The sequence below is a fragment of the Seriola dumerili genome, unplaced genomic scaffold (genome assembly GCF_002260705.1).
Source record: "Seriola dumerili isolate Sdu_G_001 unplaced genomic scaffold, Sdu_1.0 BDQW01000291.1, whole genome shotgun sequence".
In the NCBI taxonomy this organism is placed as follows: Eukaryota; Metazoa; Chordata; class Actinopteri; order Carangiformes; family Carangidae; genus Seriola; species Seriola dumerili.
This window is the reverse complement of record NW_019174546.1, coordinates 3,620,764-3,642,477: the sequence shown is the minus strand read 5'-3', so window position 1 is coordinate 3,642,477 and position 21,714 is coordinate 3,620,764. Positions and strand designations below refer to the sequence as shown.

The window sequence follows — 21,714 nt, the reverse complement described above, 5'->3', positions numbered from 1 at the left end:
ATAAGAAACATTGATCTGTGTTCTTTTTGAAAACAACACAATATTCAAAGAGGAAATGGCTTCTGTGAATAAGAGAAGTGAGCTGTGAGAGTTTGGCAATCCCTGGTGCATCGCTGTTAAACTTTTCTGCATGGTTCTGCACAATTTGGCCAAAGCATTTCCTCTACAGTGTTTTTTGTCTCTTGCAAATACATCTGTTGTTAGTTTTGTGAAAACAGAATAATTTAAGTGTCTTGACTGAATGTGATATTAACCATCATCCAAGTCAGCAAGCTGACCAGCTGAATTGGGCAGCTGGTCAGCTTGCAGGTACAGTCCAGGACTAGGTGTATGTCAGTGTGAATGACAAATATATATGTAATAAATTGCAATTCCCATTATCATTTTGGGGAAAGAAACGAAATTGTCAGATTTAGTTTTTTATGAAGTTCATAATTTTTACCCTTTACAAGAAACAGACGGAGGCTCTGGGCTGTGTGAGAGACAAATTAAGACATATAGTCTGTCTCTTGGCACCCTGGTGGCTCACCTGGTGGAGCACATACCATTTGCACTTAGTCTTTGCCCTGTTGGCTTGGGTTGGAGTCCAGCCGGTGGCCCTTTGCTGCGTGTCATTCTCTCTCTCCCCATTTTTCCTGCCTCTCTCTATCCCACTATGACTGAAATAAAGGCGAAAGCCTGAAAAAATAACTTTAAGCAAAGAAAGATAGTCTGTCTCTTCTAACTTTCTCCCTGATTGATCATTTTACAATAAATATAGCTGAAATCACAGCTTAATCTTTGTCTTAAATTTATGTGTTGTCAGATGACGTCGCAGTTATAAAATCAGGATTTGACCATAGGTGGTCCAGAGTCAGACATATACTAGGCTTTGACCTAGTCTTGTTATTTATCAGTTAACTCAATACAAAGTGCCTTTAACTGAAAAGAAAATGTATTCAAATCAATATTTGTCCTCCCTTTGCCTTTAAAACAGGAGTCCTTGTTCTTCTTGTTGCGTAAGACAGTTCTTCTTTACTCTGACTGTATGTTTGGGGTTGTTGTCATGCTGCAGACTGAATCTAGGACCAAACACATGCCTCCTTGATGGCATTGTGTGATGGGCAGATAAGAATCTAAATAACCTAATATCCTAAAACTTTTTCACACTCCATCGACCATGACACATTGATTCTGTTTGATGTGAATATAACCTTCTGTGAGTGTTTTTGGTCTAACCTGTATCAAAGTATAGTTTTGAAATGTGCTGAACATAATTTTTGTATCCTGAGAAGCTACATAATGACATATTGAATTGATGGATTTTAAAATGTATTTTGGCATTGCAGAAACACTCACCCCTCCTTTTCACAGCAAATCCACTGATACATTTCAACATCATTTATCGTTATTAGAGAACAAATTTTCCGACCTGTAATAATATCCGAATAAATTGGAACTCAATTGTTTGATTCCTGTTTGTTCACATGCTGTTTGTAAATTGTTAGGTATTCATTGATTTCTTCATGCAGTGGGCATGAATGAAGATTAAAACTACAGGAGAGACTATTGGTCAGATTATTACAGTGGTTGTACGAGGGTTTTTAAATCTCCTTTGCCTCGATCGGTATCACCATGAGGGACAAATAGTTTTTATAGACTGATCTGATAGGAGCTGAATTTCCCATACAACTTAAAAATGTCAGAGCAGTTTATTAAACTGATTTAATTTTCTTTATGCACAGGAGATGAAGATTAAGATAATACATTTATTACAGTGATTTTAGAAAGTGGTAATACACTTAATGTGTGCGTATTAAACCTTTTGCCACTGCAGCCTTTATGTTAATCTGATTCCATTTAATTCAAACTCGTGCCGTATTGAAAATGATATGGAAATGTTAATGTGAAAAAAGCCAGCCACATAAATTAATGTTGCATTGGTTAATTTCATATGTTATGCTTCTGTATTAATACCTGAATGATAAATGATACAAAATATCACTGCAAGTGTCAGTGTTCAATGATGAAACATGACATGTTGGACTGTTGCTGCTGTTTAGTAGCTCTGCAGTTCAATTTCTAAGAATTCGTCAGTTTGTATTCATTATTATTTGGTGACATGAGGGAAGTTTGTGTCCAAGATTTCTTACTGCCAATTACAACCCTTTCTGTGCTTTTACAAAGGCTGTTTTCAGGTTTCAGACATTCTTTTGCAGCTAAATTTTACTTGCCAATTAGATGAACTTCTGACAACTACAGCAGTAGCTGTAACCAGAGCTATCACATAAATGTGAAAGATAAAGTATATTTCTGCCTAGGAAGTGGTGGACTAGATATGTAAACATGAAGAAAATGCTAATAAAAAAACATTAATTATTTAAGCTAAGCAAAGTGAAGCACTCCAGTGCACCGATAAACCCACTATGATTTTTTTTTCTTACAAGATAGGGAAAAGTCAAATATAAGATTTAATGTAGATGACATTGTTTTATTATTTACAACATCTTTTAGTACAGTTGTTTTGATTCTCATCAGCAAGACATACAATGTCTTAGGAGTCACCAGGATTTCTAGACAGATAAAAGGTCATTTACACAGTTAGCAGTCTGGCAAATGCAAAAGTCCACTGCACATTCCTAGCAGGTAGAGTATCTTAATGTGAAATAAAGCGTGGATTAAAATGTCACCCTTCTACAGCTTTAATAGTTATGTTGATTAAGGTTAGTTATTGCCAACTGCATTAAAGTTATTGGTTCTCTAATTAAGAATACCTGTAGCACTCTGTTGGTATTTACATTACAACATTATAACAGGCTCAGGGCTCTCTTCCTCTGCATTTGGTACCAGCTCATTGGTGGCCACCAGATCAGACAGGAACTGCTCATTGCTGGAGACGTTGTGTGCGTTGTCAAAGTTAGTTGACTTTTCAGAGATGCATAAGCGGTGGCCAGACTTCTTGAGGATAAAGAGGACAATGAATATCCCCACGCCAATTGTACTGATAACCAGAACAATTGTCAAAATTATGTGGCCATGGGTTTGAAGATCCACCGTTGGACTTACTGTACAGATTCAACACAGAGATGATTTTCAATCGTAACAACTAAATCATAATTATGAGTCAAATAATAATGATGAAGAGATGGAACTTACCTGTTGTCGATGGTGTGTCTTGTAATACTAGAAAAACAAACATTACATTATTATTAAATAAACCTTTCTAAAGGACAAGAGGTGCTTTTCTTTATCATTTCATTGACAGCATATTCTAAGTATCGCAATCAGTTTCTGAATATATGTTAGTTTCATCACTGAATGAATTTCCTATTACTTTAAAAACATTACTTTAATTCAAACTTAACTATAAGTCCTAGTAACTGTGATGGTCTCACCTTTGGGTGCTTTGCAAATATATCCTCTCGTTAGCCAGTGTCTGTCTGTGCTCCACCCCCCATTTGACGATTTAATCGATCCATGAGCGCCGTCCCTAAATAGACTTAAATCCCAGTTAGTGTAGTCCATGACTGTTTCATCCAACCATTTCCATAAACCTGGTGACAAAGAAAATTCTGAATTTTTTTTTTTTTCGACTTGTCCCAGATGAAACGTTTCTTTAGTTTGATACTCAACATAATTTCTTTCAGTGTGAAAGGAAACACAATTTACCAAGACTTTCCAAATGTGCTTTTATACATAATATTTTTACAGTGAAAAGTGAAAACCATCTTTAAAAAAAATTGAAACGATATATCTGGAAAAGAGAGGTTATTTTGTGAAATGTAATCGTAATGAAATCATAGCCACATTAATTGGTCACTGAAAACAGTATTCTGGTGTCTGAATATATTCATTTACATTTGTTGTTGACCAAATGTAGTTTCTATGCCAGTTTCAGTTCTCCATTCAGCACAAATAAATGATCAACATACAATAATTTTATAACCTCTTTGTTTCAGAGCTTCTGATTCACGAAAAATATTTTCTCGTCTTATGTTCAACAAAATGTGGCTTAATGTGTGTCTACTGACAATGTGACAGTACCTGTGTGAGTTTTATACAAGCCGATCCAGAAAAAGGATTCGCTGTCTTTATATATATTCACATTGTTTTGAATAAATTGTTGCTCAGAGGGGTCTTCAATGCTGGCAAGAGTTGCACCTTCTAAAAAAAACAAGCAAACAAACAAAAAAACAGTAGGTCCTTGTTTAAAGCAAAACACAACTGAGTGATTAAGAATATGTATTAGACAATCCGTCGAAAATCCTTACCATGTCTGATACAGCTAGCAGATGCATCTACCCACTTTTTTTTCTCTGTGACAAAGAGGTAACAGTGACCCTTAAATGTTAGCCAAGTGGACCTGCGGCTATTGTAACTGGATGTTTCTGGGTCATCAGGGCAAAATCCTGGGAAATCACTTGACTCTGTTGGTGGTATGTCTGTGAATGGTAGAGACGGTGACGACACTGAGGTTATCTAATTACAGTACATACTTTCAAATCCAATGCACTGAAGTAAGCACCTATTTGACACTGTTGTAGAGAAAGAAAAGTTTGTCACATTTAAAACAAAATGCAATGATGACAGCCTATAATCAATGTAATTTGTGTAATTAATTGTATTAACATTGAAACAGTGGTCCAGATGTTAATATTGACATGAGCCCTACCTGTAGTCTTCATACAAACACTGGTCATTTTCTTATTGCAGTCAGCGGTCTTCCATTTTCCATCCACATCCACATATACACAATGTCGGTCTGTGCTTGGTTCATTTCTATCCCAATTGGATAAGGTCATATGCCAGCCATCAACATATCTGAAATTTCCACCAGTCTGAAAGCACAGATTGATCAACCTGCATTCAGAATTTTTTCAAAGAAATCTGTAATCTTTGGGAACTTCATTTAAAATTTAATTATTTTCTTACCTTTTCTTATAATTAGCTTTCAGCCTTCATCACTTATCTATCTATCTATGATCTATATACGTATGTGCACTAATGTTGCTCAATTAGGATTTCATGCTACATGTCATGGACAATAGCATAGAAAAGGGTTAGGGGTTAGCAACTTCATAAAGGTCATCAATAATATAAATCAATTGGCAATTCATATATAAAAAAATACTACTAAATGCGAGCAATTACAGAATACAAATTTTAAAGTGAAAATTTTCAATCAGACACAAGTCACTGTTGCCACATTTTTACTTGAACATTTACAGTAACAAAGAAATGTCAAGTTACACGCAGACATTAGTGGTGTTATTTTGCTATGTGCTATTTGAGACACTTTGTGTCCTGTACCTGGTTTTTGTTGAGTCCAATCCACAGAGGAGAGTTCAGATTCAAAGTCATCAGCGCGACATAGACCTGTGGCCACTCATTTCGTAGGCTAGCCAGGTTGGCATCATCACTTTGACAGCGCTTCTGGGCTGCATCCCAGTTCAATGGTTGAGTAACAACCTTGATAGAGTCATTGAATACTTTGACATATTCAATAGGAACTGTTGGTTCGGGGGAGTCCGGGAGAGATGGATCTGTTTAGGGTGAGATTGAGACAAATTTAGTTTTACTATTCATCCTTAGGTCAGGGGCTTTGTTAGATGCTTAAAAGTTACATTTTTTAATGAAATCACAACTTTGATCATTGCAAAATACTGATTACAGTATGGTTACACAACAGATCACCAGTTGCTTTAGTTCAATTAGCGGGTGTAAAGGTGGAATTATCCCTGATTTTAATATTTGTGCATTAAATGTTGTTAAAACTACAGAGACTAAAATTCAGGCCTTTTAATGCCTCCTTGCTGGCGACAGCCAGAACAGGAGGCATATTATTTTCGGGTTGTTTGTCTGTCCCATTCTCATGGACTCAGTATCTCATTAATGCCTTGATGGAACTTCTTCAAATTTGGCATAAACATTTACTTGGACTCAAGGATAAACTGATTAGGTTTTGCTAGTCAAATGTCAAATGTCAAGATGAACTCAGAAAACGTGGTTTTGGCCTTGTGAACATGATGTCTCGAGAACACAAAAAGTGTTTTTGGCAGGGGCATACAACTGTGAAGCGGTAATTCTAGTTTCAAAGCTGTTGTTTTCTTAGTCATGCACAGGGCATGTAACATATTTGAATTAGAGCTGCAATGTTTAATCAATCAACAGAAAATTATTCAGCAGCTCTTTTGATAATTAAATGATAATTTTTAATCATTTTTATTAGGAAAAGCATTTCAACTATTTGCTGTTTCTAACTGCTTGAATACAAAGGTTTTATGTTATTTTTGTAACTCATGATATGAAACTGAATATCTTTGAAAACAAGACATTTGTTACTATTTTCTGGCATTTTGAAGACAAAATGATAATTTGATTAATTGAATAAGTGATGCCCAGATGACAAATGCCTTGGAAATTGCTGTATGTAACTAATACCAGTGGACAATACTGTGCCATTTCTTGTCTACTAAAATCACTCTAGGCCACAGGAATTGCATTTAAGAGAAAGGCCAGAGGATAGGCTCACCAAGATTTTGAAGACAGACATATCCATTGGTGTCATTGCAGGACAATGCTGTCCATTGCCCTCTGCCGATCCTCGGATTGGCAGTCATTGCAGCACACTGAAGCACAGAGAGAATAGTGAGGTAAAGAGAAATATTGTAAGAATCTGGTTCATCTTGTAGCAGTCGTGATACATGTTCTGCTGATAAATGCAATCATGCAGAAGGATCTCTTGAACTCTGTTGCTCTTGTGCTAATAGCGTGAATCACTGGCATCAGTGACAAGTGATTGACAACTTTAAATATTTGATAAACATGATCATTAGTTAACCAAGTCACCAGTTATTTTTGGTTAAGATGAGGCAGCTCTAATGGTAATGCATCATCATATAAATCACCATACACTGACAATGACGAGTTTTTCATGTTAACTTGAACTAAGCCGGTAAGACAGCAAGGTACTGGATCATTTCTATGCAGTGTACTTAACCTCTAAAAGGGATTTTTGTATATACTTAATTTCTTTTAGTTTGTTTCAACAATTCCATATAAATATCTTCACATGTTAACCAAGAACCCCCCAAACAAATAGTTTTATCAGCTGTCAATGACAGGTATGTATGTCTGGTTGTCACAAAACTCCATGTCACAGCAAATGAGGTTGTATTGCCTATTACAGTGCGTCAAGAAACCATTACCTTGTACATTTGCTGTATATAGTAATGAATCTGTAATGAAAAAGAGGATGTCAGAAATTGCTATGAATACTCAAGCAAAAAATATATTACAATATAGATGCATATATTTTATCACAATTCTAGACAAAGGCTGTGTGCGCCAGAGGCAAATACCCAGCTTGTCATAAAAGTTGGATGTATTTTTTCCCCCAGTCAAGACAAATAATGTGGTTTTACAATTTACAATCAAAATAGTTTTACCTCATCATCATAAAATAGGCCAAGGTGATCTCTCTGCAATGTAAAACCAGTATGTGAGAAATTTTAGCAATACACTGAAAAGTTATTAAAAAAACGTATCCATCCATCCATTTTCTTCCACTTATTCAGGGTCAGGTCGCAGTGGCAGTAGGCTAAGCAGGGCATTCAAGACATCCCCCTCTCCAGCAATGCCTTCCAGCCCCTTCTGGGTGATCACGAGGCATTCCAAGGCCAAATATGTACAACCCAGCGAGTTCCGAGTCTACCTATGTCTGTTCATCTACTGCTTCATCTTACCCTCACTCATGAACAAGACCCCGAGATACTTGGACTCCTTCTTTTGGGACACAAACTCATCCTCAACCCAGAAGGAACAGTCCACCGTTTTCAGGCTGAGAACCATGGTCTCAGATTTGGAGGTGAGACTCTCACACCGATTGCTTCACACATTCATCTGTGAAAAGCAAAGATGCAATTCTGAGGTTTCCAAACCACACACACTCCTCACCTTGGCTGCGCCTCAAGATCCTGTCCATGAATATCACAAATAGGAGTCAAGGGAGACAACGGAGATGAGGGACAACCTTGGTGCAGTCCAATACTCACCGAAACTGTTCTTGACTTTGTGCCGAGAATACTGATACAGCATGTCATCCCCTCTCTCTCCCCTACTTTCCTGTCACTCTGACTGCTCCTATCTGAATAAAGGAAAAAAACTACCCAAAAAAAAAAAAACTTTCCCAGGGAGGCTGAGCAATGAGATACCTGGATAATAGAAGCACACCCTCTGATCCGCTTTTTTTAAAATGGGAACCACCACCCCTGTCTTCCACTCCACAGGTACTGTCCCCGACCTTCACGGGACATTGAAGAGGCATGTCAGCCGTGACTGCCCGACAATGTCCAAAGCCTTCAGCATGTCAGGTGTCATTACCTGGCTCCTAGGCCAAGACAAATTAGGCAATGGACACGACTGAGGACGGTTGATTAGAGTATTTATTATAAAAATGAATAAACTGAAGAGGCAAATACAATAGAGTGTGTCAGTCAGTAATATCAGTGATATGAATGTGCATGTGTGAATATAATGAATTTTAGGATGTTTTGAAACAAAACGAAAACAAAAGCCAAACAAAAGAATATGTGCCGACACTGGCGGGGATGAGTCCGGGTGAGAGAGAGAGAAGAGCAATGTGAGCCTGTGTCTTTATTTCCTGGGAGCGTGTAGTCCAGGTGCTCCAAACCTGGATACCGTAATCACCTCCTTCCATTACCTTTGAGGATACAAAAGCACAGCAACTGCCCACGACAACTACACTTAAGCAGGGGCCGTCACACAGGCGGAATCTTAATCCACACATGGCACCTTGCTGCTGAGGAGCTTCTTGACCACCACAGCAAACTCTGCCAGAGCTATGGATGAGGTTTCCCCTGAGTCTTCAGACATCAAAGTCTCTCCGCAGAATTGTTGAGTCCCCAGGCAGAACCCTTTCCAGAACACCAAGAGACTCCAAGAAGGCCTGATACTCTGAGCTGTTGTTCGGTGCATAATCACACAACAGGCAGAGCCTTCCCCTCAGCTGCAGTCGCATAGAGGTGACCCTCTCATTCCCCCGGGGAGAACTCCAACACCGTGGTGCTGAACCAGGAGCTTGTAAGTATCTCCCCCACGCACCTGGTGCCTGCCACCCTGGGCGACTGCGGAAGAGGAGAGCGTCCAGGTGCTCTCCAGGAGTTTGGTTTCAGAAACCATGTTATGCATAGAGGTGAGCCCAATTACATCTAGTAAGTACCACTCCACCTCCCGCACCAGCTCAGGCTTCTGAGAGAGAGAGGTGACGTCCCACATTCCTAGGCCTGGTCTGCGACACTGGGGATCAGCACGTACAGGTCCCTGCCTTTGCCGGCCACCTGGTCTGCATCGCACCCTACCCTAATGGTGGCTCCATGTTGACTTTTCAGGCTGAGCCCAGCCACCAGACGCTCGGCAGCAAGCTCCCTTCACTGGTGCCTTTTCCAGGCAAGGTGCTACAGCTCTAAGGTCACCTATCCATTTAGGGTTTTGTGAATCGCTCTTAGTCTGGCCCCTCCCCTGGGACCAATTTGCCTTGGAAGACCCTACCAGGGGGCTATTTCCCCCACCAACAAAACTCCCAGGGTCACTGGGAAACACAACCCCCCTCCACCACATTTGGTGGCGCTTCTCAGAGGTATATATACATATAATTGAGTTGTGTGCACATGAAGCATAGCCTCAGTTGTTTTTGCTCCAAGTTGACACAGTTATGCTACAAATACAGTAAAGTTTAAACATGTTACCCAAAGATAATCCTCTAAATGTCATTGAACAGTGGCACTGCAACAGTGGAGAAAGTCACATTTTCATACATGCACAACTACAGAAAGTTTTATCGGTGTAGCAAAACTTTTTTTTAGTAGTGCAGCACATAACTACTACATCTACTTAAAATTTTAATATTAAAATTACAGTATCCACTTACATCACTCCCCCAGTTGCTGTATCGCATTGGTCGCCCGTCTGTCCAGTGAAACCGTTGACCACTTCGACTATACAAACCAATCCACAGGTTTGTTGTAGGTGTCTTAGCCATTTCAGTTAACAAAAACACTGAAAATGTCACACAAATGTAACAAATTTTAATCAGACATTCTCAATTTGAATTTGGAGCATATATACCAAGACTATTTAATTGGAGTGGCAGTGTGGTTTGTCTAGTTCCATTTATGCAAGGTGCAGAACATACTGTACATGTACAGTTTATGGTTAGCCTGATGTTACCTGTAGTCTTTGTGGTGTGTTAAGTACAGCATTTACTAGAAGACAGAGGATAATGTGAGGCTATGCATATCTTGATTATTTTGAAAACCTTTTGTTCTTTGAAGTTGTTTTTTTTTGTGTGTCAGGGCCACATATCTTTGACATATATAACATAACTCACTTGAGCATTTCAAACCTTTTGACTCTGAGAACAAAAGTTTCCACTGCTCACTTAGCTAAGAAACTCAGCTAGATTCTGTAAAGACAATAATCATGTGTTAATATTAACCTCTGCAAGCTGGGTATTGCACGCTCTTTCACTATAAATAGCATGCAATGAACGCCCAAAGGTCTATGACCGAAAAGTTTCAAGATCTACTTTTATATAAATTTTATACATGTGGACGCATTTTGGATTAAGGACAATATTGAGGAAGCCAGCAAAAATTCTCGGCTGACACAAACAACTTCAAATTTGTACAACCTTTCAATAATGAGGCCCATTGTTTCTGGCTAACACCCACCAGAAATGTATAGTTATATGAAATATAAATTATATAAATTTCTATAGAATATAGAAATGATATATTCTGAAATATTCACGATTTACATTTCTCTGGAATATAGAAATGGTAGCTTTCTGGAAAAATCATAAAACAAACCTTCCTCATGTCTAGAGAGAATTGAGGCTAGATTTCCTCCCATTGCTTTACATTGTGTCCTTGCTCCTTCCCATGTCTCCCTCTGGCTATTAATGATGTTGTAACACTATAGGTGAAAAATTGACAGCTGTGTGTTATATTTCAAATGAGCAGTAGATTATTTTTTCAACCATGAATAGATCAATGCTTAAAAGGCAGTGTTGTCAGATTGAAGGCCCATTTCATTACAGGTACATTACAGGTGGTATTCCCTTGAATCCATTGAAACAACTATTATAAGAGATAATAAAAGTTGCCTCTGACCTTTGACTTAAATCTTTTCCAGTTTTGTGGACAGCCACCTCTTGGAGGAACTGTTGGTGCTACAGTGGCATTGGCAGGTGGTGAGCCACTGCGTTTACAAATGGATCTGTACTCATACCCACAATTATTATCATGCCAGAACCCTGTGAGCCAATCCAAAAATATGAAATTAATTTCAGGGAAAACAATATGCATTTTTACATCTGATCTCAGATGAATGTATGCCAGTGCAGATTATTCAATTTTGGGTTACTCACCCATAGAGCTAGTGATGATAGCACAATTCTCATCATTGTTATGGAAATCAGGTTGATTTTCATCCCACCTTTGAAACTCCACTGGAGAACCATCCATCCACCTTAGAACACAAGAAAAATTGAATTTTTAAAGACATACTAATTGTACACTATAACTTATAATTACACTGCAAAAGAGTCACAAAATGAGCCCTGCTCTTAAATTCATGCCACCAAATTTTGTTCAAAGGAATAATGCTGCTTTATGATTAATTATGCACTAAAAAATGTTTTATATTAACAATTTTTATAAATGAATAATGTGAAGAGGTTGTTTGTAATGGCAAACCTACAGAACTACTACCAAACTTCTCACCCTTAGCTTGACAGAGCCTTTTGTTTATTATGGATTAATGTTTTGGTTTTCTAGCCTGCAAACTCAGCTCTTATCAACCTCCTTAACAGCTTTGGCTGGCAACTATTTTAGTTTAAACCCAGCACTCATGACCAGACACACACAGTTAGCAACTAGCTAGTGACAATAGTGGTGGATCTAGTAAGCTTAAGAGACCAACATTTCCTTCACAAAAGTTATCACATTGGTTTTTGATTTTCTAAAGCGTTCATCTGTTAGAGTCAATTGAATACGGAAGCGAAGCCGGATAAACAGAAAGTGAGGTCAGATCTGAGTAATGCTTTTATGTATGAAAACTAAAGCAGGAGAAAACTTTGCACATCTATTCTGTGAGGCAGGTGCATAGTAAAGGGGATGAATGGATTCAAAGTACCAATAAAAGAATCCTGCACAATGTCTAACTTGCAGCAAACAATTTATTGCAACGTTTCGATCCTAGACAGATGAGGCAAATGGTGGTTTGCCTGGTGAATGTCTAGCACCGAAACGTCACAATAAATTGTTGCAGGAAGTTAGACATGTGCAGAACTCTTTGATTGCCATGTACGAAAACTAAACGTTGCATATTGACTCTGGAGGTAGCGCAAGAAATCTGATGCCATTTGACCTCATTGCAATAAGAAAAAATGCAATAAAAAAAAAAGGCAAAATCCCGAACAGTCACTATTTTAAGATTTTCCAAAAAAATTCCAGCACAACACATCATTCAACTGGTCACATCAGCAATATTTCATACTTGTTTTTCATACTTGTCTTTTTTACATTACTCATTACTTAATTCATACTCACGTAAATGTTCCATCAAGATCTACATTCAGGCCAATCCAGTAAGACAAATGATAACTGGATATCTACATACACAGACAGAGGCATATGGTAAAAGCAGTAATTAGATTTCAGTATGTCCTGCTCTTAAATGCTATTGTTAATGAGTAATGTGGTATAAGTGTCACTGCTTACCTGTTTCCATAAAAAGACACTTTCAGCTTCACTGTTTATAGTCACCAAGGCAGCATGCTTCTGTTGGCAGAAGCGACGAGCGTCTTCCATGGCCATCGACGCTATGTTAAGATAATACTGATTTCCATTCCATTCTAGCCACCCATCTGATGTCCTATTATAGTCTGAAAACATGCTACAATTATGTAATATGTCACTTGTATATATGTAGGTTCAGGGTTCAAGATGCTTAACCATTCAAGCAGCATGGCTCTTTGGATAGCAATGTTGGTCAGTCACTGAGTTGGTTGTTCTACCATTTTGGTCTTGACAGAAATGTGTCATGAACTATTGAGTGGATTTGCAATCATTTTACAAATATTCATGTTCCCCAGAGGTTGAATCCTACTGACTTTGGTGACCCTCTGACTTGTCCGCTAGGGTCACCATGAGTTTTACATTTGTAGCTTTGAGTGAAATGTCTTGCCCTGAAATTTGGTAGAGAGCTTCATGTCCCCATCAGGAAAAAGTAATTCATTTGGTGATACCATAACTTTTCATCTAGCGCCATCAAACTAAGATGGTGATCATGGTAAACATTATACCTGCTCAACATCAACATGTTAGCATACTAACATTAGTATTTAATTTAAGTACAGTCTTACAGAATCGCAGTATTTTTGTTTGGAGTCTGATGTTTTAATGTAAAGGTGTGTAGCTAGCGTGGCACACTAAATATTAAACAAGGATCAATCCAATCAATCCGCAGCAGCAGCAGCTTCAGAGAATAACAGATTATTTATCTTTGCGGCTGACCTCCATTCATTTTTAGTGCGTCTACACATTGTCATTTAGAAATTAATTTTCAATCAGAACAGAAATGTAAAGTTAGCAGCAAATTTAGACCATGCATTAGAAAACAAGGTTTGGCTTAAAAGTACATTTCCAATGTATTCTTTGTGGTTTTTTAGGGAAATGGCCCACTTACCAGGAGTGACAGGGTCTGGAGGTGGCTTTGGAGTCACTCCTGTAAGGACAGAAGAATATTATAATCTGAACACTGAATAGAGCACCAGAGTGGTAGTAGTTAGCTTCAAGCTGAGGCTACATACACCTTAATAAATGTGAGGATTGACATTATTGGAAAGCCAGGCTTGATCATTGACCATCAACAGTTATTTTACCTGCCTGGATCTGGCACAGCCATCCATGGTACGTCTCACAGTGCACATCATTCCAAGATCCACTCCGCATCCACCTATTCACTTTAAATTCAGCACAAGATTCTACATTATTTTTATTGTTTGGCGCATCATCCTCCCAGTGTTGGAACTGCAGCTGCAACAAAAACAAACATAGAAGAAACAGTGATTTAGAACTACATAGTCTATTTAATTGAGTCTCCTAAACTATAAACTAAATTTAAAAATTGAAGTAAAAAACTCTTCACTCACTGGGGATCCATCGCTCCATACAAAACCGGTGACTGGGTCAGGGGCACTAAGTCCAATCCAGACTGCTTGACGGCTATAATGAACAATGTTATATTAATGATTTAAGCATACAACGTATTTGTAAAACATTTGAAGAACAATCTTTTGCCTGACTTCATAGTTATCTGTAGAGGTGATGTCCCAGTGCTCTGCTATAGACACTACCCAACCTATATCATCTACTACAACTAGTTTCGTAATTTTTTAATTTTGTAATTTGATAGGTCCTACTGTACCGATCATCCAGCATTTTAAGCTCAGCAGCGCTGTGGATGCTGAGCAGGTCTCCTCCAATGGTCATGCAGTAATCTCTGGCCTCATACCAGGTTCTCTTTTTGTAAGATGACTCTGTAAACAACTTCACAAAGAGCTTCAACATGTCACTTCACACCAAGTTCTGATGCATTCTTGGTATGTGTACCTGGTTGGAGTAATTTCAGTGCTTTGTTTTGTAACAATGTACAAGCATTTCTATAAATGTGAACCATGGTACTTAAAGTGTGTAATTTAGATATCCTACTTACACCATAGATCTCAACTGTAGAATCGAAGATCTTTTTAGATTTTGGTAAGTTGCATACATTTGTGTATGAGTGAGGAACAACTGACCTAGCTGAAACTGTTATAATTCCTTAATTAAAGAGGCTATATTAATGGGTGTTTATATATCAAACCTAAAATCTTATCCCATGTCCCACTTTTCTTTCAGTGTAGCTGCACTATGAAGTTACATTGCTTAGCAACGATTACATCAACCATTAATTTTCAGTGTATGTAGGGTATTTGAGTACTTATGAAGATAGACTTGAAAAATATGAATTTATCCTTTAAGCTGAGGTGGATTTTTTTTCGTAGTCGTTGTACCTTAAAGCAGTAGTTCCTTGATACCACTGGACTCCAGCCGTCTGCACACTTCGGAGAGTTAAGAGTGGATGGGGCGGGAGTTAAAACTGCCCCCTCTGCCAGGTGTTTGCAAATGTATTTTTCCTTATTGGCACAAGGCAGCACATCCCAGAGGCCAGAAAAAATCCCAGTTTTCATGGCAACACAGCCCTGTCGGTGACCTTGCGTTGTCAAGGGAGAAATCGTGAAATGTCAGTTGTGAAACCACTTTCTACCACATTTTACAGAAGATAAAAAATAAAATATCCCCATACCTGGCATTTCAGCGTTCCAGTGAGTAAACCTCACTATATCTGTGTTGGTCCACACAAATTCATCAATGTTTTTCTGGTTTGAGAGTCCTAGCCAGAAGTACTTCTCTGGTCTCATCCCCACCAAGCTGACGAGGAATGCATTGTCCACCCTGTAAATATGAGAGTAGAGCATAGTCATAAATATCAAAGGCTTACTTAATTTTTTTTTTTGTTTTGTTAAAATTCTCTTTTTAAATCTCAGTTGTATGTTAATGAAAATGAATGTTCTTACCCATTTGAAACATCAGCTAAGTAAGAATCTGAACTCTTGCAGTCATCTTTAGCTTCATCAAAAGTTTTGGTCTCTTTCCCTATGAAGTAGCAGTATGAGCCATGTTTCCTCCACCCCTGGATTGTTGGGCAAAAAAATATATAAAATGACCATTATATAAATTATCATACCCTACTGCGATTTCTAAAATAGAAAAAATCTAGAAAGTTTTCCATAGTACAGTGTATCTGGAATGTGACAGGACATGACATGTCTCATTTTTCAATTACTCTCCAAACCTATGCTATATCAGAAAAAATGAAAGATGCTATCACTATAATCACAAACATCAATGAGCCGGGAAGGAGAGGTTAATTTAGCAGAAACTGACAGATCCTGCAATGTATGACTTCAAACTGCTGTAAATGTTAACTGTGATAGCATTTTTTATTCTCTTTTTGAAGCTTAGAATGTCAGGTAGTGTTTTTCTGCACTGCAAACTGTTGATCGCTGCTCCTGGAGACAACATAAATACTGTGCTCAAAAAAGGTTAGAAAGCTCGGATGAGCTTATTGTGATGGCTGAGTTGGATGTGGGTGGATGAACCTCTTTCATTTATTTATCTTTATTATTTATTTATTTTTATTAAGAATAATTAAACTTAACGTACAGTTTTACACCCTACGTCCTGTTCCACTTCATCTCCAGTTGGTTTTGAAGCACTCCTCTTCATACAAATGAAACCGTGTCTCTCATCACACACACGATCAACCCAGTTCCCCTTCTGCAACAAAGCACCATAAAGTATTGATGTGTGAGGAGAGTGGATGTACTGGCAGGAAGATGTCAAACAAAAATTCAGTGTAAATGTAATATCATGCTATTGATACAGACATCTGCAGTACACAATATATTGTATATTCAATTTAACGCATGTACATCTAAATAAACTGTGATATGTTGCTGCACAATTTTCCTTTTTGCTTCCTGATGAATCAAGTTAGTGTTGGTTTATTGGACAAATGAAAGAACATTAATTAATGTCACTTTCCCTCTGTGTATGTATGTTGTGTGCATGTACATATGGATGATATGTGCCTCATACCCACACAGTGCTCCTTACCTCTCCTCTGATGAGAACACAGTCTTTAATATGTGTGGAGACAGCTACTTTCCCAAACTCCCAGCTGGTAAAGCTGACAGTAGAGTGGTCACCCCCGTCAAACAGCCCCTCTGTCTTCCTGTCATTTAGTCCAATCCAAAGCTCATCAGTGGATGCTGCAGACATGAACAAAAGAAAATGATCTTTCCATAAATTATGATCCACTAACTTAATATTACTACTGAATGATATTGTTTGTTTTGTTTTTATTCATGTCTTCCTTGTGGGGCTCTAAAATTTGCTTGTCCTGCATTTTCTTTCTTTATTAGATAACGGTAGTGAAGAGGTGACAGAAAATGAGGGAGAGGGCGATGCAACAAAGGTCTGTGACCAGACTTGAACCAGAGACGTTGGGGTTCATGGTCAACATCTTAACCCAAAGAAATTCTTCCTTGAAGGTAAATTTTTGTTTCTTTTATATTATTGTCTTGACGTACCATATCCAAGTTGAGAGATGACAAAGCTTTGCTCCTCCACATTGCGGATGCTGACTAGGTCCCCTCCTTCATGAACGCACTCTGTCTGAGCTTCAGACCATGTTTTCTGAGTGCGATTAAGGTGGAAGCAGTGACCATTGTAGGGAATCCAAGGGCTTGAACAAAATCCTGTCTCAACAGCTTATGATGAAAAGAACATATAATGACTGACAGATAATAATATATGAGGACTGACTGAACGATGATATAGCTCAGTTTAATGCATTGAAAAAAGTAGGTTTGTTTAGTAGCCACAGATTGAGTATTGCTAATAAATTCTATTCTAGACTAGGATAGAATATTTTTTCTTTACCTTGTTTAGGATTTTCCTCAGGCCCTTTGGTATAGCATATGTATCCTACTTTCTTGGTGCAAGGTAAACTCTGCCAGGAGTACTGTACAGTAGGATCAACAATTGCACAATTGTGTCCCGGATAAGGAAGTGGATGTCCTAAAACAAAGTGATGGTTATACTTGATATGCTGGTTTTGCAAAACAGCCTTATATAAGTTGTCAGATTTGTCGCAGTCTTTAATTCCCGCACATTACTGCCTGTAAAACATCATATGGTTGTTTTTACACTCAGTTTTATGGCATAAACAAACAGGATATAACATGATGAGCCAGGCTTGCCATTTCCCCCTCTTTTCAGTTTTTATCCTAAGCTTTCTGCCTGCATATAATTTAAGGACTTCATTACCTTCTATTAATGCACTTGGTACTGCTGTAACAAATATAGACATTTTTCTAGTATAGATATGAGCCTATGGGAGAAAACTATTTTTAGCTCTGCTTAATGTATAGAAAAAACATATGTTTGTCGAATATTAACACAAAGTATTGAAGTGGAGGAAAAACCTACCTGAGTCCCATTTCATATAACGGTAAGGCCTCCCATTGGACCATTTCCAACCATGTTCTAGATCCAGGATCAGCCCAGTCCAAAGCTTACTGCCCCCTCTCCCTAGTAGTACTGTTGGGGGCATTGTTGTTGTTGTTAAGGTTCAGTGTTCCTAGTTGGTTTTATTAATAGTATCCATTCACACATTCAGATGGTATACAATTATGGTATCTTCCCTAATGTGATTTCCCATCCAATATAGAGTCATTTTCTCCTTACCTGTCACATAATCCTGCTCGTAAGGATTGTTGATACTAAGCAGGGAGGCACCCTGCTGTTTGCAGCTGGCCTCAGCCTGGGGCCAAGTCACAGCTGACTGGGTGTTGAATTGGTAAATTGCTCCTGTTGCTGGGTTTACATGCCAGTCTGCTTTGGCTGTTAAATTAATGTACAACACATGGGTGTTAATATTTGCTACAATGTGTGATACTTTCTCCATGTAACCTAAAGTTGTGAATTTTGGCCTTGATTAAATGATGGAAATTTACTTAACTGTTAAACTAGTGGCAAGTCCTAAATCATATAATTATCAGTTAAAAATAATTACAGCTCCTCAAACCTTCATCTTTCACCTGAAGTGTTTCACCTAAGTTTTTACCGGCACTACTCACAGTTAGTTGGACAGTAGCCCCAGAGATTATTTGACTCATAGTTTGTTTCAATTGCACACCAAGGATGGTTTTTTGAGGAAGCTGTAGTGCAGTCTGAGTACCACTGGTCTCGATACATAAAGGGAAACATGCAGAGCTTTCCCGCTGCATTTCCACTGATTGCATAGAGTTCTGAAAGCGAATAAGAAAAAAAACCATATGATAAAATACTTCAAAAGATGATATCTTTTCTCTATTCCAAATAAAGATTTATATAACAAATATGACCTTACGGCCTATATCAAGTAAATATGAATGCATGAATAGATATGAACAAGTTTATAAAGCTAACATGTAAATGTCATTTTAGTTTTAGTTTTTTATTTTCTTGACTTGTACATGAAATTCTATGACAATGGTTATTATCCTAGTGTGGCGAATACAAGGCGGTCAAAACAACACTGTTGTATGCGGTACTGTACCTCTGTATGTTCTTGTGCAGGCACCGCTGGACGTCCCTGAAATTGCGAGGTGGTTATTGGGTCCTATTGTTTTAGAGAGAACTGCTGTGTTATCTGCAGTGAGCTCAATGTAAAGCTCTTGGCCTTTGAGAGCGAGCACTGTTTCATTCTTGCATTCCCACTTCTGGAGTTCACTGTTTTCGTCACAATCGTAGAGGTTTATTTCACTCCCCACACTTTTCCCCTGGACTCCCAGGCACTTACTCCTCTGTTGAATCAGAAGTCGGTCACCAGTCGTCCAGCGTATGTCATTGCATTTGTTATTTGTTTGAACCAAACAAGAACCAGTGGCCTTGTTAGTTAGTTGAAATGGTGAATCTGTAGAGACACAAGAGAGACATTGTAAAGGACATCTGTTAACAGAGTCTGTCCTTGGAGTTCGTTTTGCTGTGTCTAAATACGTTGTCTGCAAATTATAAGTGCACAAAGTAAAAAAGCCTTATGTCAATATTGAAATGTACAAGGATTCATTAGGTAACACAGGTAACACAAAATATGTTACTCACTGACACATGTTAAAGAACAATCTCATATACAGAGTAGAGTGAACATTTGCTGAATCTCATAAAAAGCTGAAAATTAAAAGTTGGAATACTGTACCATCTGAAGCCAAACATTGGAGCATTTGGATGAGGAGCACAAAAGATGTACAAGTTATCCTCATTGTAAGAATTCCTCTGAAATGTCTTATGGCAGAACACTTAATCCCTGCATTTCTTGCAAAGGATTTTAGAGCTGTGTGAGTGGTTCTCAAAAGTCAATCTCAATAGTACTGACACATCATGTCTCATCCTGTCATCATGACTTTTCATTTGTCTTGTGTCAGACTTTCTTTTAAAAACCTTTTTACTTAAGATGAACAAGGAAGGGGAAATCATTAAATTTTTTTGAAGAACCCAAATGCTGATATTTGCACACTTAGCTGTTTCATTTTAAAACACACTTCATTCCTAGCTATGTGGCTGTGTGCCATTGCATAATAAAAAGACTGTGGAAAACAGGAAGTGTCACAATCATGCTCCATTAAGTAACTTTTTACAAGACTTCCTACTCAGACACCAAACACATGAACCAGAGTGAAAGATTTCTGATGTTTGATGATGGTAGATTATCTTTCTATTCTTTATTAACACCAAATAAGGTAACCACCAGTTATTCCACACTATAATCATCTACAGTAGTAGGAATGCCCTGATTGATTCAAAATATATGATCAGTAGATCGGCACTAATGCTAGTCACAGATCACCTTAAAAACCGATCATCTGTAGTTTATTCTGAGATCAGCTGAGAGAAGCACTGTGTGCTATGTAAAGTAGTCCCTCCTCCCACCTTGTTCAATGCACCGGTGTGCAACAGGCCACCAAAACAAAACAGCCATGTGAAACTTTTACAAAGTGTGTGAGACTGATATAGCATATGCCATCTGCAGTGCATTCCAAAAATGATCGCATCGGCCGATCGCACTCAAAGACAATCAAATATCTGCAGCACAAAAACATGATTGTGGCATCCCTGTGCAGTAGTGTTCCTCGTTTTATTTCATGTTTATGAATCCACAGTTTACGTGACTGCTGTAATTCACCACATGTAAAGACAGAAGAGAAGTAGATGTGATACTTTGCGGTTAATTACAACAATTCTAGGGAAGCTTATGATTGGCCATTTGAAATTCTTGTTAATCTTAACTTCTTTGAAGATGAAAGTAAAGGTGAAAGTATTGTGCAATATTCACAACAAGGAAGCTCTCATAATGCTGACTTGTTTCTTTAAGCGAATGCTGCACCTTCTCAAGAAATGATGCCAGAATGTCCCCAATTTTCTCAACTTTTTTTCTTTGGTCGAGTCATTTTTGAACATCAGTTACTGCTTCATGTATTTTGATGTAATGGCTTGTTTGATCATTTAATTTTATCACTGTAGAATACTTCCCAGCAGACATAGCTCAGTATAGTCCTTTCCAAGGAAAAGGCAGTCTTACAGTCAACAAGAAGGCAGTCGGACTAGGCAAACATACTAAACATACTAAACATGCACTAAGGGCCCTGACACGAAACCTTTGGATAGGATGCTTTGCCTCGTATCATCTTGTATCACATAATGTCTCCCTGCACCTGTATGGGTTTCCTCTATGTGCTCTGGATTACTCCCACAGTCAGCAGACATGCAGGGTGGATTACATGGCAACTCTATATTGGGTGTAGGTGTCAGCAGTGTGGTGGAATACAGGGTTTACCTTGCCAAATGTCAGCTTTAATAAGTGGGTTTAGATAATGGATGGGCTGATGGATCATGTGGATAGTCACTAGAGACCAACTAGAGCCAATGTTACTGAACACACCACAAAAACTGCAGGCAATGGTCATCCACATGACTTTTGCACTTTAAGGTATATTTTTTGTTT

The 21,714-nt window shown here is 38.2% G+C and overlaps 1 protein-coding gene across 2 annotated transcripts; it reads right to left on the bottom strand.

The window, feature by feature from the left end:
• Positions 1-1,932: 1,932 nt before the first annotated feature.
• LOC111231168 (macrophage mannose receptor 1-like) lies at positions 1,933-20,096 on the bottom strand. Of its 2 annotated transcripts, XM_022758191.1 has the most exons (32): positions 19,912-20,096; positions 19,273-19,629; positions 18,812-18,982; positions 18,420-18,575; positions 18,162-18,272; positions 17,613-17,750; positions 17,261-17,440; positions 16,785-16,939; positions 16,332-16,445; positions 15,683-15,798; positions 15,412-15,560; positions 15,119-15,318; positions 14,491-14,612; positions 14,216-14,288; positions 13,946-14,099; positions 13,750-13,788; positions 12,783-12,946; positions 12,612-12,673; positions 11,429-11,529; positions 11,172-11,314; positions 10,869-10,974; positions 9,929-10,056; positions 7,428-7,460; positions 7,188-7,217; positions 6,512-6,608; positions 5,290-5,522; positions 4,652-4,817; positions 4,251-4,421; positions 4,024-4,143; positions 3,375-3,533; positions 3,136-3,162; positions 1,933-3,044 (listed from the first exon to the last, which is right to left on the bottom strand). In XM_022758191.1, the coding sequence occupies exons 1-32, from the start codon at positions 19,973-19,975 to the stop codon at positions 2,779-2,781; spliced, it is 4,305 nt and encodes a 1,434-aa protein (XP_022613912.1). In that variant the 5' UTR covers positions 19,976-20,096; the 3' UTR covers positions 1,933-2,778. The 2 variants fall into 2 exon arrangements, with proteins under 2 accessions (XP_022613912.1, XP_022613913.1); XM_022758192.1 differs by lacking the exon at positions 7,428-7,460.
• Between the last annotated feature and the right edge of the window lie 1,618 nt (positions 20,097-21,714).